At 41.3% G+C, this 25,014-nt stretch overlaps 3 protein-coding genes across 5 annotated transcripts; 2 read left to right on the forward strand and 1 right to left on the reverse strand.

Annotated features, from left to right (window-relative positions):
• Window positions 1–229: 229 nt before the first annotated feature.
• On the forward strand, window positions 230–5,441 carry LOC135541950 (RILP-like protein 2). Its single transcript, XM_064968473.1, has 4 exons — window positions 230–630; window positions 857–1,008; window positions 4,812–4,940; window positions 5,358–5,441. The coding sequence occupies exons 1-4, from the start codon at window positions 331–333 to the stop codon at window positions 5,377–5,379; spliced, it is 603 nt and encodes a 200-aa protein (XP_064824545.1). The 5' UTR covers window positions 230–330; the 3' UTR covers window positions 5,380–5,441.
• Window positions 5,442–6,501: 1,060 nt separating this feature from the next.
• Window positions 6,502–13,654, reverse strand: LOC135541932 (N-lysine methyltransferase KMT5A-like). 3 transcript variants are annotated; one of them, XM_064968461.1, is made up of 8 exons: window positions 13,500–13,654; window positions 12,879–12,970; window positions 12,587–12,737; window positions 9,341–9,539; window positions 9,107–9,194; window positions 8,115–8,174; window positions 7,838–8,028; window positions 6,502–7,418 (listed from the first exon to the last, which is right to left on the reverse strand). In XM_064968461.1, the coding sequence occupies exons 1-8, from the start codon at window positions 13,507–13,509 to the stop codon at window positions 7,208–7,210; spliced, it is 1,002 nt and encodes a 333-aa protein (XP_064824533.1). In that variant the 5' UTR covers window positions 13,510–13,654; the 3' UTR covers window positions 6,502–7,207. The 3 variants fall into 3 exon arrangements, with proteins under 3 accessions (XP_064824533.1, XP_064824516.1, XP_064824524.1); XM_064968444.1 differs by having other exon boundaries at window positions 12,879–12,988; XM_064968452.1 differs by having other exon boundaries at window positions 12,879–13,020.
• A 2,410-nt stretch (window positions 13,655–16,064) lies between these two features.
• Window positions 16,065–24,321, forward strand: LOC135541956 (cyclin-dependent kinase 2-associated protein 1-like). The gene is made up of 4 exons (XM_064968487.1): window positions 16,065–16,239; window positions 16,910–17,007; window positions 18,041–18,167; window positions 23,990–24,321. The coding sequence occupies exons 1-4, from the start codon at window positions 16,173–16,175 to the stop codon at window positions 24,055–24,057; spliced, it is 360 nt and encodes a 119-aa protein (XP_064824559.1). The 5' UTR covers window positions 16,065–16,172; the 3' UTR covers window positions 24,058–24,321.
• Window positions 24,322–25,014: the final 693 nt, after the last annotated feature.

Consider the following 25,014-nt stretch of genomic DNA (forward strand, 5'->3'; position numbering starts at 1 on the left):
GTGCTGTTTACCCGATTATGCGCATGGCTTCACGGTCGCCATGGAAACGTTGCTCTCTTGTTACAAGTGGCGGAACAGGCTATCGCTATTGGCTTATTTGTATGTCACTATACTGTGGTCAACCATTAAACATTTTCAAAGAGGATGGTCCATTCAGTTACTAACTTGAAGTGGCTACTGTAGCTCGCATGGAACTACATATATTACAGTTCATACGTTTATTCTATGTTAAATGTCATAAGGGTGGATTTGAGAAATCGGTCCCACCGGTTGAGAAAACAAACTCGTGTTTCTTTCAACTCAATTTGGTGCGTTTTTGGAACACCAGACATGGAAGAGTTGAACGAGTCCAAGTCCTCACCCGCTTCTGCGTTCGAGAAGGACGCATTTGAGCTGACAGTGGAAGATGTTTATGACATTTCATACGTCATTGGCAGAGATTTGTTGAAAATAATTAGTACAGGTGAGGAAGTCTCAGATTTGCAATTCAAAATTGTGCGTGTTTTGGAGATGTTTGAAACGTTAGTGAATAAGCACAACCTATCGCTGGAGGAGTTGAAAATGGAACGAGACAACTTGAAAAGTGAACTGGATAGAATCGTGAGAGAAAGTTCTGTCGGTCAGGAAGAGGTGAGTTTGATGTTTTCAGACCAGGAATCTTTAACAGTTGTGGACAGAATCGATAAATTTCATTTCCCATAACGTGGTCATTCATGTCTAACTGGACTAGGTTCTGTCAGGGTATGTAAAGGTCGTCTTACGTTTCACTGGGTTGCTATACACTCTACTTTGCAACACAGTTGTGTGGACTCATTTTTGTTATGAGTTTATCCCTTTAATCAATATCTTCTCTCAGCAAACACTAGGACCAAACAAACTGGTGGTAGACATGAAAGATCCCAACAGACCACGCTTCACAATGCAGGAGCTGAAGGAGGTGCTTCAGGAGAGGAACCAGCTCAAGGCACAGCTATTGGTGGCCCAGGAAGAGTTGCAGCTCTTCAAGAGGTAGAATACAGAGCCAGGCCTGACCAGTCCCCCCAACCAACATTTACACATGTCTATGAAGTGCCTAAACCTATGACTTAAGTGTTGGACTGGCTGTCAAAGTGTGTACCTCACTCAGGGAGAGTGAGGTAGGGCTAGATCAAAGTTAGATGTAACTTTGTGGAATACAGCAAATCTAAACGTTCTGTTACAGCGAACATACCAAAGCACAATCAATTGTGAGATATGACATATACATTTTGTGTGATTGTATTTTGAAAAAATCTTCACCCAACAAAGCAAGCTTTTTACTATAGGCATAATTGTCAGAAACCATTTTTTTCTTTCAAGGCTTTTCTCTGTAGCCTAAACCAATCAGAAAATGCCAGAGTCTTTAGTGCTTGGGAAATGTATACTGAAGCAAACATTTCACCCACCTTTTTATATAAGAAAGTCTAATAATTCCACAGCTTTTGTCTTCATAAACTTTCACTCGCATAGCCTACTATGGGATAATCTAGCCCAGCTTCGAGACAGATATACAGTTTCCAAAATAAAGGAAACACTTGAGTAAATGAAGGATACAAAGTATAGAGTTGGTGACTGAGAAGGCCATGGCATATGGCTTACACAGTTAGAACTTTCATAAAACCATTCAGTGACAATTCAGTGGGTCATTGTCATTGGAAGAGAACACTCCCATCAGGATATAAATATTTCACCATAGGTTGAAGGTAATCACTCAGAAGGGCTGTGTATTTATTGGCTTTTACCTTGCTCTCTAAGGGGTTTATTGGACCTACTGGACCTTTCAGGGAAATGCCCCACACAGCCATAACAGAACCCCTCACCTGCTTTCAATTTACTTTGTATGTCTGTCTAGAACAGGGATGGGCAACTGGCAGCTTTTGTAGGCCCACGGATCAATTTAACAAGACAAACAAATTTACTCAGTCAGGTTGAGAGTTAGAACAGTAGAATACACAAGGTGCAATTTTGAAATTTGGTTGTGCATCAGCAGTTTTTCTGCTGACTGTCACTCAATTAGCCCATGTCAGCTAACATTTTTTAGATTGATAAGTTAGCTGGCTGCTAGACTACGAAAACTTGTAGTAATCATGGTCGAATTACTTACTGGGGGGCCCCCATTGACTTTGTTAGTCAATCACTCAGATATCATATTAAAAACTGCAAACATTTCTCTCCACCCTATGGCAAAATTAGCAAGCTCTCACAATCTCACGTTTCTCCAAACGTCAGATTTTAAAGTGTTTTTGACACCCTGGGTTGCTCCTGCTGCTCTGCATCGTTCCATTTCTCCAAACATCAAATTTCGAAGCTGCTGCTCTGTATCATTCCATTTCTCCAAGGTCAACTTTTGAAGTTAAGTTTATGCACTCATTCACGAATGGTTAAGGTAAGGGTTGGGATAGGGGATAAAAAAATGTTTGTTTTTTTAAAGTGTCTGACTTTACACCCAACTTTCTGATCCAGAGTCATGGGATTACACCCATCTGCCATCCTCGTAACAAACCCAAGCATACTTGATGGTAATAGCACACAGTTGCCCCTAGTGGCCGGTTTTAATTGAAGTTCCTGACGTCCTCAGGACATGGAAAGACATCCAATTTCGAAGTCAATCTTGAACGATCTCCCTGAGCCAAATGTATAGAATTGCATGGAATGAGTTATAAAATTGCTAAATAGATTTGCAGGAAATTAAACTTTAAAACACTGTGGAGAGGAAGGCCGCTAAACTGTTTTGCTCGCAAGGTGGAGGGGAGACCCCAAAACTAAATTTCACTTAAGGCCCCCAAAAGGCTAGGGCCGGTTCTGACCGCACGTGTGGGTATGGATGTGGGTACTCAGACCTGTGAGCCACTGCGGCCCACTGATACATTCAGATTTTTTGTGGCCCCCACCACCATCAGTTGCTCATCCCTGGTGTAGAAACTGGACTAGATTTGCTACCCCATAATAGGCTACGTGAGTGAACAATTATGAAGACAAGCAGATGTTTGACATGACAGAAAGGTATGCAGATATATTCTTATCTAAAAAAGTGGGTGAAATGTTTGCTTCAGTATACATTTCTCAAGTGAAAGTTGTGTGTTGTGTCATCAGGTCTTGTGCATTTTCTGCTTGGTTTAGGCTATAGCGAAAGGCATTGAAAGAAATGGCTTCTGACAATACTCTTATATTAAAAGGCTTGTTGGATGATGTGGTAAAGTCTGATGTATTTTGAAAACTGCCAGTGACAGTGTTGTTTTAAGAGTTCCCTCATTCGTGTGTTGTTGTATGCGCAATAGACCTATGGGCTGCTGTTCCCCTCTTGCTTGGCAGAGATCTCAGAAAAGGTCAAAAGTTGTGAACCCGTAAATGTTTGTGGTATCTTAATCGATTAGGCTTCCCGAATTTACACTCAACAAAAAAATGCAATATGCAACAATTTCAAGATTTTACTTAGTTACAGTTCATAAGGAAATCAGTCAATTTAATTAAATTATTTAGGCCCCACTCTTCAATGGCTGTGTGAAGTTGCTGGATTTTGGAGGGAACTGGAAAACGCTGTCGTACACGTCGATACAAAGAATCACAAACATGCTCAATCTGTGACATGTCTGGTGAGTATGCAGGCCATGGAAGAACTGGGACATTTTCAGCTTCTAGAAATTCTGTACAGTTCTGCGTGACATGGGGCGATGCATCAACATGCTGAAACATGAGGTGATTGCGGCGGATGAAAGGCACGACAATGGGTCTCAGGATCTCGTCACGGTATCTCTGCATTCAAATTGCCATCAATAAAATGCAATTGTGTTCATTGTCCGTAGCTTATGCCTGCCAATACCATAACCCCATTGACACCATGGGGCAGTCTGTTCACAACGTAGACATCAGCAACCCACTCGCCCAAATGACGCCATACATGCTGTCTGCCACCTGCCCGGTACAGTTGAAACCGGGATTAATCCGTAAAGAGTACACTTCTCGAGCATGCCAGTGGCCATCGAAGGTAAGCATTTGCCCACTGAAGTCGGTTATGACGGTGAACTGCAGTCAGGTCAAGACACTGGTGAGGACGACGAGCACGCAGATGAGCATCCTTGAGACGATTTGACAGTTTGTGCAGAAATTCTTAGGTTGTACAAACCCAGTTGTCAGCTGTCCGGGTGGCTGGTCTCAGACATTCCTGCAGGTGAAGAATCCAGATGTGGAGGTCCTGGGCTGGCGTGGTTACATTTGGGCTGCAGTTGTGAGGCCGGTTGGACTCACTGACAAATTCTCTAAAACAACATTGAAGGTGGCTTATGGTAGCGAAATGAACATTCAATTCTCTGGCAACAGCTCTGATGGACATTCCTGCATTCAGCATGCCATTTGCATGCTCCCTCAACTTGAGACACTTGTGGCACTTGTGCACATTTTAGAGCGGCCTTTTGTTCCCAGCACAAGGTTCACCTGTGTAATGATCATGCTGTCTCATCAGCTTCTTGATATGCCACACTTGGCAGGTGGATGGATTATCTTGGCAAAGGAGAAATGCTCACTAATAGGGATTTAAACAAATTGAGAGAAATAAGCTTTTAGTGCGTGCGGAACATTTCTGGGATCTTTTATTTCAGCACTTTACATGTTGCATTTATATTTTTGTTCAGTGTATGTTCGCTGAGAGAATGTAATTACTGTCAGTAGATTTGCTGTATTCCTCAGAGGAGGGGCACTGAGACAGTCCAACACTAATTCAGAGAAGTTTAGGCAGTTAGACAAATTCCCTAAATTTGCTGCTGTTCCCCTTTTAATGAAGTGCTCTGTACTTGCAGTGGGATGCACTCACAGGGCAAGCATGCCATGGTAAAGGCTGACCTGGAATTTCCATCCCCTTCGGTTCCTAACACAACAGATGAGACTAAAGAAGAGGAACCAAAAGAGGAAAATACCATCAGAAAGCTGTAAGCAATGAACTTTGCATAACTATTTAACATCCATAGTGAAGTGTGTGAAAAGCATGTAGTTTGAAGAGGTTGATTTACACTGAAAAAACATGAAGTATTTCAGAGACATTCATCATGGTATCGCAGGGCAGACAACCAGGGGTAGTTTGTTTTCACAGTCCATCTCTACCTTATGACCTGCGGGCTGTTTGTGCTGATGCTGTGTGATTGAATGAAGAGAGAAAGCAGATCAAACTGTTGCTGACCACTTCAAGGCCAGCTTGGCTGTTGTGGTCAGCATTGTTATGGTCTGCACTCCCCCTTCACCTCCTTTGTAAAGACCAGTAACTTCTAGGGACCTAAATTGTGTTGGCAAAAACAAATTGCAGAGCAAGCTTTCTCAAATGCATTCTGAACTAATGTCTTTATTTGTAGGTTTTCATTCAGGCGGAAATGAGGACAAACGGTGTGAGAAGGACCTAAAGCAATAACAAACGATAAACCAAACATTTTTATGCACACGTTTTTCCTATGCTTCCTTTGTACTAGGATAATTTAACTTTTTTAATGGAATGGCATTTTAAACTCTAGAATAATTAAGCCTTTTAAAAGTATCTCGGCATTGTTTTTATAGATGTCATGTCATTAATAGTTAAGGGAAAATTCCTATTTCTGCACTTTAGGTAGAATAACATGGTAGATGCACGCCAAACTCATGTTTCCTTGAACTTTGTACAAAAATGAGCTGTAACAGAGGATTCCTTTTTGGTTGAATATTCATCACTACTTGGTTCCAACTCTGGATGGACAGATGGAACCTTGCAAAGACCAACATTCAAGCCAGGGGTTACAACAGTAGCCCCAGTAGAGACAGGACCTCGGACGACTACATGAGTACTCTGCCATTGGAATGTTTTAGCAAATAGGATTTTCTTATGTACACGGAGTATACAAAACATTAACACCTGCTCTTACCACGAGACTGACTAGGTGAAAGCTATGATCCCTTATAAGTGTCACTTGTTAAATCCACTTAATCAGTGTAGATAAGGGGAGGAGACAGGTTAAAGGATTGTTAAACCCTGAGACATGGATTTTGCATGTGTACCATTCAGAGAGTGACTGGGCAAGACCAGTACCGTTGAACAGTGTATGGTATTAGGTGCCAAGCACACCGATTTGTGTCAAAGAATTGCAACGCTGCTAGTTTTCCCCCACACTCAATTTCTCATTTATATCAAGAACAGTCCACCACCGAAAGGACATCCACCCAACTTGACAACTGTGGAAAGCATTGGAGTCAATGTGCCAGCACCCCTGTGGAACGCTTGACACCATGTAGAGTTTCTGACATGACACATTTAGGCTGGGGGGGGCTGACAATAGTGGCACTACACAGGAGCCTATATAAAAAGAGTTGACAATTTGTTCACCCTGAATTTTTTAAATGCAAGTTCTAGACATTTTCTTTGCTATTTACTGAGTGATTGAACTTAACTTTTATACTAGCGCAAAGAGCTTTTGAACTACCATTTGACCTCAAACAATAGAGCAGCTGTAAAGAAAGCAATTTGAAATATTACGGTTATAAAATCACAGCAAATATTTAATCTGTTGCACGTTGTGAAATACTCATACAAGGATGCTGGACTGTTGCACGTCTGAATATTAATAAGCTTGCCTTTCTATGCTTTGCAAAATGAGCTTCCATGCTAGCCAGATTTATGAAAAGATTTGTCTATGTACACAGTTCATTTATGTTCAAAAAGAGCAACTTAGATTTGATTCAAAATTCATTTGGGTGTTTCACTTATTGCAACAAAAGCTACATTTTCAAATCAAGTATAAGCTGTTCTCCCCGAAGCCAGGAGAGCATTGACACTCCTATGCAACATATTGTTGCGTCAACTAGAACCATACATAGCTTGATAAATTAAGCACTTATATAAAAGAAACATAAAAACAATAGCTAGTATGTTAAATATATTTCACACATCATGGACACACTGGCCTAAATATGTATTACACTCCATCCAAATCCAGAAATACATTGATAGTTTTAAAAACAAATTCAACCCATGTGCCATCTTAAAAAAGGTTGTCCTCCACCTTGTTCATACTGCCACCGTTTTGCCCAAACAGGCACACTTAATTTGTCTCACCGGAAAGCAGTTTGCACTTTATGGCCAATGGAATGGATTTTTAAAAAACAAAAAGAGAACAGGTTCTCTTTTTGAAGAAATTAATGCACCTAGTCATTCTCTTGAGAATACTCTGGTGGAACATCAGTATTTGAGCCATGGGTGAGCACATATTGATTCCTTGCTACGGTCACCGTAGTCATAAACCAGCTCTTCCTCTGCCTCAATGTCCCTTGAAGCCACCAGTATGAGATGAGGTATTCCATCCATGTCATGGAGCTTGGTCTGGCAGTTGCCATTTTTACTGTGGTTTAGCAGCCTTCCCAGGCGAGTTGATTCTTTTGTAGCATCAACACTGCAGAGGAAATTAAAGATTTGAAAACATCCATGAGCTAGCTGACAATACAGACACTGAGTATACAAAAACATTAACGCCTGCTCTTTCTATGACACCAGGTGAAAACCATGGTCCCTTATAGATGTCACTTGTTAGATCTACTTCAAAAATCACACATTTTTTTAACCCCTCTGTGTAGACAGGGAGGAGATGGGTTGAAGAATGATTTAAGCCTTGAGACATGGATTGTGTACGAAAGCCATTCGGAGGGTGAATGGGCAAGACAAGATTTAGGTGCCTTTGAATGGGGTAGGGTAGTAGGTGCCAGGCACACCACTTGTGTGTGTGCAACTCAATATTAGGCAGGTGTTTCTAATGTTTGGTGTGACAGGGTTACTTAATATAAACTGAAAATTAAGTTTGTTTAGATGACTTACCAGTAGGTTTTGCTGAGATAGTGAAAATAGTACATGTAGCAGCCAGTCCCAGGGTCTTGGGCATACAGAGCCTCTCTCTTCTTGGCATCAGTCAGATGCAACAAGTCTCCATGATACTCAATTACAAACTGACCCTTCTTGAAACATCTGACAGCAAACACTCCTCTTCCCTTCCCCTCTATATTTTTTACCTAATTGGGGTTTAAGTAAGTAAAAATCAAATTCCAGGTTCAGATGATCAGGGTCAGTAAAATATGACTTTCATTTCAAAACCAACCTGCAGTCCTTCTTCAACTCCATGTTTTATCAGGTCATCAAGCTGTCGGTGTTCTTCGTTCTGTTGGCAGAGTGTGGTTTTTAATGAGTAATTAAAGTGACTCATTAAGGCTGTCAAACAATTAAAAACATGACTCTGTAGTTTGAATTTACTCAAATTAGACCCTAAAGAAAGATTTGTCCATTTTAAAAGCAGCGCATTGTGTTGCTCCCGAGTGGCGCAGCGGTTCAAGACACTGCATCTCAGTGCAAGGGGTGTCACTACAGTCCCTCGTTCGAATCCAGGCTTTATCACATCCGGCCGTGATTGGGAGTCCGGCGCACAATTACGCCGGATTGGGCGGCGCACAATTGTTCAGCATCATCCAGGTTTAGCCAGGGTAGGCAGTGATTGCAAATAAGAATTTGTTCATAACTGACTTGACCAGTTAAATAAAGGTTACATTTACAGGCATACTATGCTTTGATTGTAAAGGAAGGATCAATGCTCTACAAGTTTAACAATTGAGTGAACATACAAGTAGTCTAAGCTTCAGCCGTTCTAAATGATGCTCTCCCAAGTTCAAATTGGAGGGTTTACAATAAGGAGAAAACATTTAAACCTGGCCAACAATTATGAATTCCACAGAAGACAATCCCTGATCAGCCAGGTCTGAGTTCATGTATGTAATACAGCTATTAGATGTAGCCTAGGCTACTTATTCATAACCATGTTCTTCAACATTAACTAGTTCAAGCTGCTACTACTAGAATTGAGAGCATTTGCTTAAATCTTGACCTGAGAATTACATTGTAAAAAAAACAACTAAAAACCACCACACTAGATGAATGGATGTCCTGTTCTGACTAAAATCATTGTAGGAAGTTAAGTGTTCAAGAGGCATCCATTTACTACACATTCAATTCTGAGCAATACTTTTTTTTTTGGGAGGGGGGGGGGGGGGTAGTATAGTTGATCCTGAAGCACAACTCACTTTGGCATTATATACTGACCTTCAATTCAGCTTTGCTTTTCCTGGAACTCCGTCTAATCGGATAATAATCTGTGACCTTCCTGTTTTGGACAACACTGCCTTGTGCTCTGGATGAAAAGAGAATACATTATTCCATTCTGAAAAAGTGTATGCGCCAATGGTCAGATGATCTGGTCATGAAGCGCTGGCATGACCAACAAATACTGTTCTCCAGTTAAACAAAATGTTGTATTGACGTGTCAGCATTACTTACTTTTTGACTTTTTGACTAGCCCCCCCCTTAGATTTGGGCATGGGGACATCTAGCGCAAGCCCTGGGTTGGGGTGCGATTTAGGATCCTCATCGACCTTCAAGGTAGTTGTTTCTCTGGTTCGAGGAGCCAAGCAGGTCCTCACTTTATTCTCCTCTTGCCGAGACACACCAGCTTGAGAGTGAACTTGATTCTGTCTCACTGAATAGAATAGTTTGGGGATGAAGCACAATGTACATCAGACCTGGTTACATAAGCAAAACATACTGCCTAAATAAACAATTAGTTGTGTCATAAGACATTGATCAGTGGACACTGCTGCTATTCACACACAGGAAATTATTCTGAAGGTCACTTAACGCCGATCTCCTGACTAACAAATAATTTAGAGGTAACCAAAACATATAGAGCGCAATTGTTGCATGGCTCGAGGTCCTGGGTATGAACTCCGCCCTGTGCAACTGGGTCCTGGACTTCCTGATGGGCTGCCCCTCAGGTGAAGGTAGGTAACAGCACCACTACGCTGATCCTCAACAGGAGGAACCCACAAGGGTGTATACTCCACCCCCTCCTGTACACCCATCACTGCATGGCCACACACGACATTTCCAACTCAATCAAGTTTGCAGACGACACAACAGTGGAAAGCCTAATTACCAATGACAATGGTGAAGTCCCTGGCAGAGTGGTGCCATGAAAATAACCTCTCCCTCAACAAAACAGCTGATCGTGGACTTCAGGAGACCGCACGGCGCCATCGACGTGGCTGCAGCGGAGAAGGTGAAAAGCTTCAAGTTCCTCAGTGTACACATCACTGACAATCTGAAATGGTCCACCCAGACAGGGTGGTGGTGAAGGTGCACCAGCTGCTCTTCAACCTCAGGAGGCTAAAGAAATTTGGCTTGGCCCATAGACCCACAAACTTCTGCCCTCCAGGACGACATCGACAGCACCCGCTGTCACAGGAAGGCCAAGAAGATAAAGGACCTCAGCCACCCGAGCCATAGCCTGTTCACCCCGCTACAATCCAGAAGGCGAGATCAGTACACATACAGCAAAGCTGGAACCAAGACACTGAAAAACAGCTTCTCTCAAGGCCATTACTGTTAAAGTCACCACTAGTTGGCCCCTGCCCTGAACTTCTGTCACTAGACAGCTACCACCCGGTTACACTACCATGCACCGTAAAGGCTGTTGCCCTATGTACATAGTCATGGAACACTGGTCACATTAAATAATGTTTACATACTGTTTTACCCACTTCATATGTATATACTATATTCTAGTCAAGGCCCATCCTATAACTACTGCTGTACATATACTACATATTCTAGCCCTATAGTCTATTCATCCCATCACACGACCAAAAGTGTGTGGACACCTGCTCGAACATCTCATTCCATAATCATGGGCATTCAAATTGTTATATTTCACCTTCATTTAACCAGTTAGGCCAGTTGAGAACAAGTTCTCTTTTACAACTGTGACCTGGCCAAGATAAAGCAAAGCAAAAAAAAAAAAAAAAAAAAAGTTAAACCTACAGTCAATAACACAATAGAAAAAAATCTATGTACAGTGTGTGCAAATTTATTAGAGTAGGGAGGTACAACAATAAATAGGCCAGAGAGGCAAAATAATTACAATTTAGCATTAACACTGGAGTGAGACACTGGGGTGCAAAATAGCAATAAAATAAATAATGTGGGGGATCAGGTAGTTGGGTGTGCTATTTACAGATTGGTGGTGTACAGGTACAGTGACCGGTAAGCTGCTCTGACAGCTGATGCTTAAAGTTAGAGGGAAATATGTCTCCAGCTTAAGTGATTTTTACAATTCGTTCCAGTCATTGGCAGCAGAGAACTGGAAGGAAAGGCAGCCAAAGTAAGTGTTAATATGGAGTTGGTCCCCCCTTTGCTGCAATAACAGCCTCCACTCTTCTGGGAAGGCTTTCCACTAGATGTTGGAACATTGCTGCAGGGACTTGCTTCCATTCAGCCACAAGAGCATTAGTGAGGTCGGGCACGGATGTTGGGCGGTTAGGCCTGGCTCAGTCGGCATTCCGATTCATCCCAAAGTTGTTTGATGGGATTGAGGTCAGGGCTCTGTGCAGGCCAGTCAAGTTCTTCCACACTGATCGACAAACCATTTCTGTATGGACCTCACTTTCTGCACGGGGCATACCTAGCCTGAACCTTGAAAAACAGCCCCAGACCATTATTCCTCCACCAAACTTTAGTTGGCACAATGCATTGGGGCAGGTAGCGTTCTCCTGGCATCCTCCAAACCCAGATTCGTCCGTTGGAGTGCGAGATGGTGAAGCGCGATTCATCACTCCAGAGAATGCGTTTCCACTATTCCAGAGTTCAATGGCGGCGAGCTTTACACCACTCCAACCGACACTTGGCATTGCTCATGGTGATCTTAGGCTGTGCACGGCTGCTCGGCCACAGAAACCCATTTCATGAATCTCCCGACAAGCAGTTATTGTGATGATGTTGCGTCCAGAGTTAGTTTGGAACTCAGTAGTGAGTGTTGCAACCGAGGACAGATTATTATTTTACACGCTTCAGCACTAGGCGGTCCCACTCTGTGAGCTTGTGTGGCCTACCACTATGCGGCTGAGCAGCTGTTGCTCCTAGACGTTTCCACTTCACAATAACAGCACTTACAGTTGACCGGACTGACTTGTTGGAAAGGTGGCATCCTATGATGGTGCCACATTGAAAGTCACTGAGCTCTTCAGTAAGGCATTCTACAGCCAATATTTGTCTATGCAGATTGCATGGATCAATTTTAAACACCTGTCAGCAACAGGTGTGGCTGAAATTTCCAAATCCACTCATTTGTACTGGTGTCCATACTTTTGTATATAGTGCAGCAGAAGGGGGGGGATACCATATTCATGGCCCATGATTTTTGAATGAGATGTTCGATGAGCAGGTGTCCACATACTTTTGGTCATGTAGTGTATACACACTGCTCGTTCTAATATTTAGATATATTTATTTTACATGTGTGTATTAAGATATTACTGCACTGTTCAAGCTAGGAACACAAAACAAGTATTTTGCTATACCTGCAATAAAATATGCTAAATACGTATAAGCGACCAAGACTATTTTATTTGACATCTGGTGGGTTTTAAAGGTTTTATTCAGACAATACTCTATTGTATGGTTTAGAAAACGAGATGGTAGAAGTCCATTGTCATTATTGGTGGTGGATGGGAATAACAAATGGTGAGTTACCTTTCTCTTGCTTTGATTTCTCAGTTTGTATAGTCAATTTCTCAGGAACATTTTCCTCTTGGCTGAGAGAACTTGAGTTGTTGCACAGAGGAGATTTGGGTTTGCTGGGACTCCAAAAACTTGGTAAAGTGGTCTGACCATTACCTGCATCCTGCAACACATTAATGTTTTCATAATGGGTGAATGTATTGCAACATGCACTGGTGTAATTTAGCTAGCGAACACCTGAAAAGTATTGATGACCAATACCAGCCTGTATTAGTGCTATATTTCCAACACAATAGCAAGTTACCCCATTAAATTCTGGTTTATTTTCCTTTGTCTCCTTTTCGACTTGTTTGGGCTGAAGGGGTTCCTTGTAGGTGGTCCGCATGTTTTTCTTCCCTTTGAAGGCAGTCATGTCTGGAGGTTAGTTAGGTTGACCTTGATATAGCCTACCATATCAATAGCATATCCAAGGGTTATTTTAGCTAGCGAGTTAGTTCCCAAAAATTGGGGATAAAAATAAACAAGTAGGGCACCGGAGCAGAGCACATAAATACAAAAACTACCATACAGAAAAATATTAATAAAATGAGGACAGATCGCATTTCAACATACATCAAATATTATTTGTACTGCACAATGCTCCGTTACTAGCTCTGTAATTTGAGGCAATTTAGTAAAAACTACAAATTAATAGTTACTTGAAAATGTACATTTACGAATGAATATATATTCATCTCAAATGTTGCTTCTCAATTTTAACAAAATAAAATACATTTAACGTCTCTCTCTAGCTTACTTTTGTCAAATTAGAGACACAACGTGCTACGACTGTACTAAATAACGTTAACGTCGTTGGCTAGATACAGTAACGCTGGATAACTGACTAAAATTAACTTCCTCAAAACATCCCTGTTTCGCTACTTACCTTTCGCCATTTCAACTCTACAAAAACTAGACAGTATATGCACGAATTTGCTTTCTAAGTTTTTGCAATGTTCGCGTGTTCCTCGTTACGTTACACTGACAAACAAACGCATAACCAGAAACCAAGTCACCACCACCCACCGTGCCCACAATAACAACTATTTAAAAATCTAGCTACTGCGTCCCTGATTGGTTAAACACTACTCTAGTAGCATGTGATTGGCATGGCGCGAAATACACGTCAGAAGCCAAAATGTATCTAGTTTTTTTGAGTTGTCTGCCCTTGACGTGATAATAAAAAATAAAACGAATTCGTGCATTGCAAATCTATTCAAAATCTCAGTAAGCAAGTAGGCTACATCTTGTTTCTGTTTCCCCAATATGTGTCAATTGATATACACTGCTCAAAAAAATAAGGGGGAACACTATAATAACACATCCTAGATCTGAATGAATTAAATATTCTTATTAAATACTTTTTCTTTACATAGTTGAATGTGCTGACAACAAAATCACACAAAAATGATCAATGGAAATCAAATTTATCAACCCATGGAGGTCTGGATTTGGAGTCGCACTCAAAATTAAAGTGGAAAACCACACTACAGGCTGATCCAACTTTGATGTAATGTCCTTAAAACAAGTCAAAATGAGGCTCAGTAGTGTGTGGCCTCCACGTGCCTGTATGACCTCCCTACAACACCTGGGCATGCTCCTGATGATGGCGGATGGTCTCCTGAGGGATCTCCTCCCAGACCTGGACTAAAGCATCCGCCAACTCCTGGATAGTCTGTTGTGCAATGTGGGATTGGTGGATGGAGTGAGACATGATGTCCCAGATGTGCTCAATTGGATTCAAGTCTGGGGAACGGGCGGGCCAGTCCATAGCATCAATGCCTTCCTCTTGCAGGAACTGCTGACACACTCCAGCCACATGATGTCTAGCAATGTCTTGCATTAGGAGGAACCCAGGGCCAACCGCACCAGCATATGGTCTCACAAGGGGTCTGAGGATCTCATCTCGGTACCTAATGGCAGTCAGGCTACCTCTGGCGAGCACATGGAGGGCTGTGCGGCCCTCCAAAGAAATACCACCCCACACCATGGCTGACCCACCGCCAAGCCGGTCATGCTGGAGGATGTTGCAGGCAGCAGAATGTTCTCCACAGCATCTCCAAACTGTCACGTCTGTCACATGTGCTCAGTGTGAACCTGCTTTCATCTGTGAAGAGCACAGGGCGCCAGTGGCGAATTTGCCAATCTTGGTGTTCTCTGGCAAATGCCAAACGTCCTGCACGGTGTTGGGCTGTAAGCACAATCCCCACCTGTGGACGTCGGGCCCTCATAGAGTCTGTTTCTGACCGTTTGAGCAGACACGCACATTTGTGGCCTGCTGGAGGTCATTTTGCAGGGCTCTGGCAGTGCTCCTCCTGCTCCTCCTTGCACAAAGGCGGAGGTAGCGGTCCTGCTGCTGGGTTGTTGCCCTCCTACGGCCTCCTCCACGTCTCCTGGTAGCGCCTCCTTGCTCTGGACACTACGCTGACAGACACAGCAAACCTTCTTGCCACAGCTCGCATTGATGTGCCATCCTAGATGAGCTGTACTTCCTGAGCCACTTGTGTGGGTTGTAGACTCCGTCTCATGCTACCACTAGAGTGAAAGCACCGCCAGCATTCAAAAGTGACCAAAACATCAGCCAGGAAGCATAGGAACTGAGAAGTGGTCTGTCCTTATCACCTGCAGAACCACTCCTTTATTGGGGGTGTCTTGCTAATTGCCTATAATCTCCACCTGTTGTCTATTTCATTTGCACAACAGCATGTGAAATTTATTGTCAATCAGTGTTGCTTCCAAAGTGGACAGTTTGAGTTCACAGAAGTGTGATTGACTTGGAGTTACATTGTGTTGTTTAAGTGTTCCCTTTATTTTTTTGAGCAGTGTATATTTTCATCTGATAACGATAAATGTTACTTTCAAATATGATTTGTTCTCATCTTCTGTTTCCGTTTCTATTTTGGGACTTGCTTTCCCAGTTACACTACCCCCCCCCCCCCCCCCCCCCCCACACACACACACACACACACACACTTCTCGTAACACACACACACTTCTCGTAACTAATTGTCATGATCATGAAGCGTAAATGACGTAAGAGTAGGCCTACGCCAGGGATATATTTTTTAAATTATTATACATTTTACTGTAACGACAATATGTGTAGGATAATACTTATTTAATTGTAATAATATCCTTCTTACATTGCATAGTAATATTTTTTTGAGTTACGTTATCCGTATTACTGGCACAGGCTACAGGAGCTGTATGGTCAGTCATCAATTTTTTTAATTCAGTCATCTGAGTTTGACATTAACTTTAAAAACATATTTTGCCTTAAAACTATAACCCAATACACTATAACAAAAAGCTTAAAGAAAAATAATTTAATAAAACGTGTATTTTTTTAAATTAATTTTGTAATAGTTATCGTAAGAAAGTTGTTTTTTTGGGTCAAATAAGCATGTATTTGCTATTGTGAGGATATATTGCATTGTGGGTGTCAATATAAAGTGACGGCCATATTTGCCGGTGCTGCTCTGCTGTAAACAAAAAGTGTCTGAGGGAGACAGAGACGCTTCATTGGATTTTAGGACGATTTTTATTTCTTTAATTTATAATGTCTTTAGGAATGTCTTACAAGCCCAACCTCCATCAGCATGTTCTCGGAACTTCCGTGAACCAAGGTGAGGAGGAAATTGCAGTTAATGTTTAGTCTTGACTCTGTTTTGTCGGTTGTAAAATTCGATGTTGTAATGAATACCTGGGGGAAGCCCGTGACTGTAGTTTTTGTCCAGTTATATGTATAGGGTCAGATCCTGAGAGCTGATTCATATCCGCCATTATCACTAATCATAAAACCCTTTCCCTCTCGTGCATCCGTAAAGTTTATAATTCGGTTGTTCACTCGTCTACCTAAACAGAACATGCGTACTCTATTGTCGGATTTTCTGTCAGGTTGGATGCTGTAACAGTGTATATTAAATGTATCACTTTGGCTTCTTAATTCTACCCGTGCGGCTTCCTCCATGATTGTTTCACCAAGGCTAATGATTGATCTGGATGTGGACCGTTCTTTGACCCTTTGGTGACACCCAGTGTTCTCTGAGCCTCATTGCATCTCCATCTCACCCCCCCCATACAGCCTCCATTAGTCTTCATGTATGTCAAGTTAAAATGGACAAAAGTAATGCAACACACTTATTGAAACAATGCCATAAATAAAACTAGTTAACGTTTCAGCCACTTATTCCTGGTAAATTTCAAATGATTAATTCCAAATCAATTTAATTTAATGCATGTATTGCATGTGGCATATAGTATACTGTATATCTTTTTGTTTTTTCACTCCAACAGTTGCTGTTGTTCACTCTACTTCAACAAGCATATCAACACTGCAATCTTACAGGCCAGTAGTGAATGACTATGGACCACCATCTTTCAGCTTTTCACAGGTAAAGACTGAAATTGTAAAACATGTTTTGGATGATAGCAATGCATTATCTAATGTGATAGATTATACCACACATTTTAAATGTTGCCAAATGTTTTTTTGCAGCACAAAGCATGAATTTCCATATAGAATATTTCTGGTACCATTTACAGTCAGTGGCCAGTTATTATATACACCCATCTAGTACTGGGTTGGATCTCCCTTTGGCTCCAGAACAGCCTGAATACTTCTGGGCAGAAACACATTCCCCACACCATTACGCCACCAGCCTGTACCGTTGACACCAGGCAGGATGGGGACATGGACTCATGCTGCTTACGCCAAATCCTGACTCTGCCATCAGCATGACTCAACAGGAACCTGGGATTCATCGGGCCAGGCAATGTTTGTCTACTCCTCAATATTGTCCAGTGTTGGTGATTGTGTGCCCACTGGAGAGGCTTCTCTTTTTTTTTTTTCTTCTTTTTTTTTAGCTAATAGTGGTGGAACCCGGTTTGGTCGTCTGCTGCAATAGCCCATCCGTGACCAGGACTGACGAGTTGTGCGTTCTGAGATGCTGTTCTGCACACCACTGTTGAACTGCACCGGTACTTGCCTGTTTGTGGCCCGCCTGTTAGCTTGCACGATTCTTGCCATTCTCCTTCAACCTCTCATCAACGAGCGGTTTTCGCCCACAGGGCTGCCACTGACTGGATGTTTTTTTGGTTTGTTGCACCATTCTCGGTAAACCCTAGACACTGTCGTGCCTGAATAGTGCCTGAATAAAGTTAAACATTTGTTTAAATACTACACTCCATCTCTGAGGTCACTCGTTTTGCCCATTCTAATGTTCAATCGAACAGTAACTGGATGCCTGCCTGCCTGCTTTATATAGCAAGCCACGTCCACGTGACTAACTGTCTGTAGGAGCAAACTATTTTCATGAACGGGGTTGTGCACCTAATAAACTGGCCACTGAGTGTATGTTGGTGACTAAAGTAATTGACATAAGTCACACTGTTATATTTTCAAACCATTCTTTCATTGTATCAAAGAGTTCAAGTGGAAGTCAAGTGCCTCAGAGTAAATATGCAGAACTGCTATCCATTATTGAAGAGCTTGGGAAGGAGATAAGACCAACTTATGCTGGGAGCAAAAGTGCCATGGAGAGACTAAAGCGAGGTATGTGCTTGCCTATTCATGCACTGTAATGCTAGCGCCTTCGTCCATTCACAAAATTATCTGCCCATGCGGTGGAAGTGCCCAGACGGTCTGTCAAAATGTTAATCTTCGCTTGCAATTTGGTTCAATATCCTCGCTTGCAATACTTTTGCAATACTTTTTTGACATTTTGAAAATTCAACTTAATTATCATCCAAAAATAACTTAAAGTTGTAATCCGTAGCGTTGAAACTGCCACATCCGTTTGCGATATTACATCAACAAAGACGTTACTTCAAACAACAAATATAGTTTTTTCCCCCTCTGACATCATTGCACACCATTGCACGCATGGTAGAACAGTAGAGTAGAGTATGTTTTTTAAAATTATATATTTTTTACCACAATGCAGAATGCACCTCTGCTCTGTTTTCAAAAATAATAACAAATGCGACTGGTGCGACCAATGCCAAAGAGCATATGATTTGCACAACTATTTAAGTCAATAAGTCATCGTTTTAGTCAAAAGTATGATATATATTTGGGCTTGAAGTAGGACTGGGACGACACCAGTATTGCGATACTCTTTAGTGCCGTAGCAAGGAAACAAAGCATGAAGCGGATTAAACTTCTTTAGGAAAATGCCAAATGTTGTTAACGAACATTATGTTGTCATCCAGTCACATTTATTTATTTTCCAATATATTACATGCAGCAGGATTTTAAAGGTTCAAATAGTTTGGTCTGCTTCATGTTGTAATTTTTGCCATTATAATTTGTTTTGCAATACTGGTATCATCACCGCTCTAGTTTGAAGTGACAAATCCGAACTGCCCACTTTGTGCAAATCCCTGTGAATGCGGTCTTTTCCCATGACATGTAATACAAATAATTTCCAACCTCCATCTAGTTTCAGGGCTGGGTTTTATTGGAATGTTACCACCCACCAGCATGACATTGTTTATTAATCATAAACCACTGCAAAGTTATTCCTCTTTGCGACTGAGCCAAACAGTGTCCACTTGGTTGCCTGAGCCATTGAGCAAATTAAAATAGGGGGAGCAAACTTTTTGGGGGGAATAATTGTAATAATGCATTGGATAATGTGTCAATTTTCACTTCATTTTGAGCTAGCCTGTATAAAAATTATAATTTTATGTGTGTATATATATCGATCTATCGATACATATAGATACATATAGATAGTGCCTTTGGAAAGTATTCAATTCCCTTGACTTTTTCCACATTTTGTTATGTTACAGCCTTATTCTAAAATTGATTAAATTGTTTTTCCCCCTCATCAATCTACAGATAATACCCCATAATGTCAAAGCCAAAACAAGTTTTAAATGTTTTGGGCAAATTTCTAAAAAAAAATGATATTACATTTACATAAGTATTCAGACCCTTTACTCCGTACTTTGTTGAATCACCTTTGGCAGTGATTACAGCATAGTCTTCTTGGGTATGACACTACAAGCTTGGGGAGTTTCTCCCATTCTTCTCTGCAGATCCTGTTAAGCTCTGTCCGGTTGGATGGGGAGCGTTGCTGTAGAGCTATTTTCAGGTCTCTCCAGAGTTGTTCAATCGGGTTCAAGTCTGGGCTCTGGCAGGGCCACTCAAGGATATTCAGAGACGTGTCCCGAAGCCACTCCTCGTTGTCTTGGCTGTGTGTTTTGGGTCGTTTTCCTGTTGAAGGTGAACCTTCGCCCCAGTCTGAGGTCCTGAGCGCTCTGGAGCAGGTTTTCATCAAGGATCTTTCTGTACCTTGCTCCGTACATCTTTGCCTCGATCCTAACTAGTCCCCACATCATGATGCTGCCACCACCGTGCTTTACTGTAGGGATGGTGCCAGGTTTCTTCCAGATGTGACGCTTGACATTCAGGCCAAAAAATAGTTCAATCTTGGTTTCATCAGACCAGAGAATCTTGTTTCTCATGGTCTGAGAGTCTTTAGGTGCCTTTTGGCAAATTCCAAGCACGCTGTCATGTGCCTTTTACTGAGGAGTGGCTTCCATCTGGCCACTACCATAAAGGCCTGATTGCTGGAGTGCTGCAGATATGGTTGTTCTACTGGAAGGTTCTCCCATCTCCACAGAGGAACTCTAGAGCTCTGTCAGAGTGACCATTGGGTTCTTGGTCACCTCCCTGACCAAGGCCCTTCTCCCCCTTTTGCTCAGTTTGGCTGGGTGGCCAGGTGTAGGAAGATTCTTGGTAGTTCCAAACCTCTTCCATTTAATAATGGAGGCCTCTGTGTTCTTGGGGACCTTCAACACTGCAGATATTTTTGGTACCCTTCCCCAGATCTGTGCCTCGACACAATCCTGTCTCGGAGCTCTACGGACAATTCCTTCAACATCAGGGATTGTTTTTTGCTCTGACATGCACTGTCAACTGTGGGACCTTTATATAGACTGGTGTGTGCCATTTCAAATCATGTCCAAACAATTGAATTTACCACAGGTGGACTCCAAGTTGTATAAACATCAAGGATGTTCGATGGAAACAGGATGCACCGGAGTTCAATTTCAAGTCTCATAGCAAAGGGTTTGAATACTTATGTAAATAAGGAATATCTGTTGATTTTGATTAAATTTACTACAATTTCAAAGTACCAGTCAAAAGTTTGGACACACTCATTCCAGGGTTTTTCTTTATTTATTTCTACTATTTTCTGCATTGTAGAATAATTGTGAAAACAACATCAAAACTATGAAATTACACATTGAATCATGTAGTAACCAAAAAAAGTGTCAAACAAATCAAAATATATTTGAGATTCTTCCAAGTAGCCACCCTTTGCCTTGATGACAGTTTTGCACACTCTTGGCATTCTCTTAACCAGCTTCGTGAGGTAGACACCTGGAATGCAATTCAATTAACCAGTGTGCCTTATTAAAAGTGAATTTGTGGATTTTCTTTACTTCTTAATGCTTTTGAGCCAATCAGTTGTGTTGTGACAAGGCAGGGGTGGTATACAGAAGATAGCCCTATTTGGTAAAAGACCAAGTCCATATTATGTAAAGAACAGCTAAAATAAGCAAAGAGAAATGACAGTCTTGTTACTTTAAGATATGAAGGTCAGTCAATCCGGAAAATTTCAAGAACTTTGAAAGTTTCTTCAAGTGCAGTCGCAAACTCCATCAGGCGCTATGATGAAACTGGCTCTCATGAGGACCGCCACAGGAAAGGAAGATCCAGAGTTACCTCTGCTGCAGAGGATAAGTTCATTAGTTACCAGCCTCAGAAATCCCAGCCCAAATAAATGCTTCAGAGCTCAAGTAACAGACACATCTCAACACACATCAACTGTTCAGAGAAGACTGCGTGAATCAGGCCTTCATGGTCGAATAGCTGCAAAGAAAGCACTACTTAAAGACACAAATATGAAGAGACTTGCTTCGGCCAAGAAACACGAACAATGGTTACATCTGGCAAGTGGAAATCTGTCCTTTGGTCTGATGAGTCCAAATGTGAGATATTTGGTCCCAACCGCCGTGTCTTTGTGAGACGTAGAGTAGGTGAACGGATTTTATTTATTTATTTTTTATTTGACCTTTATTTATGATCTCCACGCATGTGTGGTTTCCATCGTGAAGCATGGAGGATGTGTGATGCTGTGGGGGTGCTTTTCTGGTCAAATCAACGTTTATTTGTCATGTGCGCCGAATACAACAGGTGTTGTTAAACTTACAGTGAAATGCTTACTTACAGGCTCTAACCAATAGTGCAAAAAAAAGGTATTAGGTGACACTGTCAGTGAATTATTTATAATTCAAGGCACACTTAACCAGCATGGCTCCCACACCATTCTGCAGTGATACGCCAACCCATCTGGTTTGGGCTTAGTGGGACTATCATTTGTTTTTCAACAAGACAATGACCCAACACACCTCCAGGCCGTGTAAGGGCTATTTGACCAAGAATGAAAGTGATGGAGTGCTGCATCGGATGACCTGGCCTCCACAATCACCCGACCTCAATCCAAATGAGATGGTTTGGGATGAGTTGGACTGCAGAGTGAAGGAAAAGCAGTCAACAAGTGCTCAGCATATGTGGGAACTCCTTCAAGACTGTTGGAAAAGCATTCCATGTGAAGTTGGTTGAGAGCATTTTTGGTTACATGATTCCATATGTGTTATTTCATAGTTGAGGTCTTCACTTTTTAATTTTTTTATTTCACCTTTATTTAACCAGGTAGGCAAGTTGAGAACAAGTTCTCATTTACAATTGCGACCTGGCCAAGATAAAGCAAAGCAGATCGACACATACAACAACACAGAGTTACACATGGAGTAAAACAAACATTTAGTCAATAATACAATAGAAAAATAGGTCTATATACAATGTGAGCAAATGAGGTGAGATAACGGAGGTAAAAGGCACAAAAAAAACCATGGTGGCAAAGTAAATATAATATAGCAAGTAAAACACTGGAATGGTAGATTTGCAGTGGAAGAATGTGCAAGGTAGAAATTATGGGGTGCAATGGAGCAAAATAAATAAATACAGTAGGTGGGAGAAGTAGTTGTTTGGGATAAATTATAGATGGGCTATGTACAGGTGCAGTAATCTGTGAGCTGCTCTGGCAGCTGGTGCTTAAAGCTAGTGAGGGAGAAGTGTTTCCATTTTCAGAGATTTTTGTAGTTCATTCCAGTCATTGGCAGCAGAGAACTGGAAGGAGAGGCGGCCAAAGGAAGAATTGGTTTGGGCTATTATTCTACAATGTAGAAAAAAGTTAAAATAAAGAAGAACCCTTGAATGAGTAGGTGTGTCCAAACTTTTGACTGGTACTGTATATGACCATTTTATAAATGTTATAATTGTGTGATATGATAGCAATATGATTGCAAACTCGCTCCCCCCGTCACGCCAAGATGAATGGTTTTGACCACTAAAGTTTTGCTTCACTACACTCTCCACTGCTTTGATTGGTGTAAAGTTGGCTAGAAAACACAATAAGATAATGAAAAGTCACCCGTGAAATAGAATTCTAGGAATTATAGTTACATGTAATTTGTGGTATTCATGAGCAAAGTCATTGTAGCCTGTCATTTCACTTCCCCGTTGAGAACCATGAGCTCGTGCTGACTTGGCATTGCTGTACTGCGGCTGAAGCCTGCCAGCAGCCTACCGACCACAAGTTTGGACCGTTACAATGTGGAAAAATGCATATGAGCTATCTTTCAATAGTTATCCATATTACCGGAGCTTCATCTTCTAATTATTTCTGTCGGATTCGCAGCCGCAATTTATGGAAGATGCCAAAACTTTGGATATCACAAAGGGTGAAGTCATATGCCAGTGAATTCCATCTGTGGCAAAGTTTTCCCCAAATCAATGCTTAAGACAAATCCAGGTAACCAGTAGAGAGGTACACTTAGTGTTAGCTCATTTACTACATATTCCCACTGATATTTTTGGTGTAACAACTTTAAGCCTTTTTTTGGTCCCTCTTCAGTTTTCATTAGCGTATGAAGTGTCACACGAAATAGCTGTGGGAATCGGTTTTAAAAAGGAGTACAATAAGTGTATTTTCTCTTTTCTCTGTGATGTTAAAGTTCCAAAGGTGTCCATAACCATATCGCAAGCAGGGGTTAACATTTCTAAACGTTAAAACAGAGCTTCAGGACTAATACATATTGGCCCAGCTGTGGTCCATATGTTTGACTGAGAACCCTAGGGAGGGCTGTATGCCCCCCCCCTTTGGTTCTCGAGAGCTTGTGCGTACCTTGTGGAATCTTACAATGCACCATTGGGTTCTGTAAAGTTATAATTTGATGTTTCATGGACTCAAGCTGTTAATTGTGTTTTTACCTTTTCTATTGTTTTTTTATTTGAAGGTATCATTCATGCCAGGGGGCTTGTACGTGAATGCTTGGCAGAAACAGAGAGAAATGCAAGATCCTAACAGGCAAAGTGCAATGTTATTGAATTGGACCAACTCTCCAGACTGAAGATCTACAAGACGAAGCTCTTAGTCAATACTTTTATTGGACCAATAAAAACGAAACTTTTACTTTATTTTTTAACAGCGATGGCACATTGTGCTTTGACCAAAAAAGTGACCTATGAGCTGTACTTGACATGAATTTCCTGGTTTTATTTGTGCTCCCCTTGGAAATGCCTAATTTCAATATTGTATGAATAAAAATAAAAATAAAAACAAAATGCATGTTATGTAGCAATGCCCCTATCATTTAATGAAACGTGCATGGATTTTATGTGAGTAGGGCATTTTGATTTTCTACCTATAGCTAATATACTTAGTAGCTACTAACGATTACTATAGTAAATATAACATATACTATAATAGTTACAGTATCTTTTTACTATAGTGGCTATAGCATCTTTTAAACATATTTAAGCATGAGTTACAGTAAAAGGGATAGGTGCTTTTAGCATGTATTTACATACACTAGCGTTGCTTTCAATTGTATTTGGTTGCACAAAAACAGTCCGTGGGAAGCCAGAAGTTATCCATTTCATCTTACTGTGCCAGTGGGCAGGACTGTTGGTAATTATGGCGGGGGTATTTTGAGACCCCCAAATGACCAACAGTCCTGTCCACCGGCACAAGAAGTCTGGCTTCCAACAGACAATTGTTGTGCAACCCAATACAATATTGTTGCTTTCAAGTGTATGTACAAAAGGAATAGTTCCAACCACACTTAAACACACCACATTATGGATAAACTATTGTACTAAAGTCATTGTTTGCATCTTTGTATTTATTGCCCAGTGTAATACAACTTATTTCCATTAAAATTATTGAAAATACTGACATCATTCCTCTCTTAGACAGATTGATAACAATATAATTGATTTCAATAGGTGCTCTTTATTTACAACCCAGATCACAATGAGG

The sequence above is a fragment of the Oncorhynchus masou genome, chromosome 1, assembly GCF_036934945.1.
Source record: "Oncorhynchus masou masou isolate Uvic2021 chromosome 1, UVic_Omas_1.1, whole genome shotgun sequence".
Lineage (NCBI taxonomy): Eukaryota > Metazoa > Chordata > Actinopteri > Salmoniformes > Salmonidae > Oncorhynchus > Oncorhynchus masou.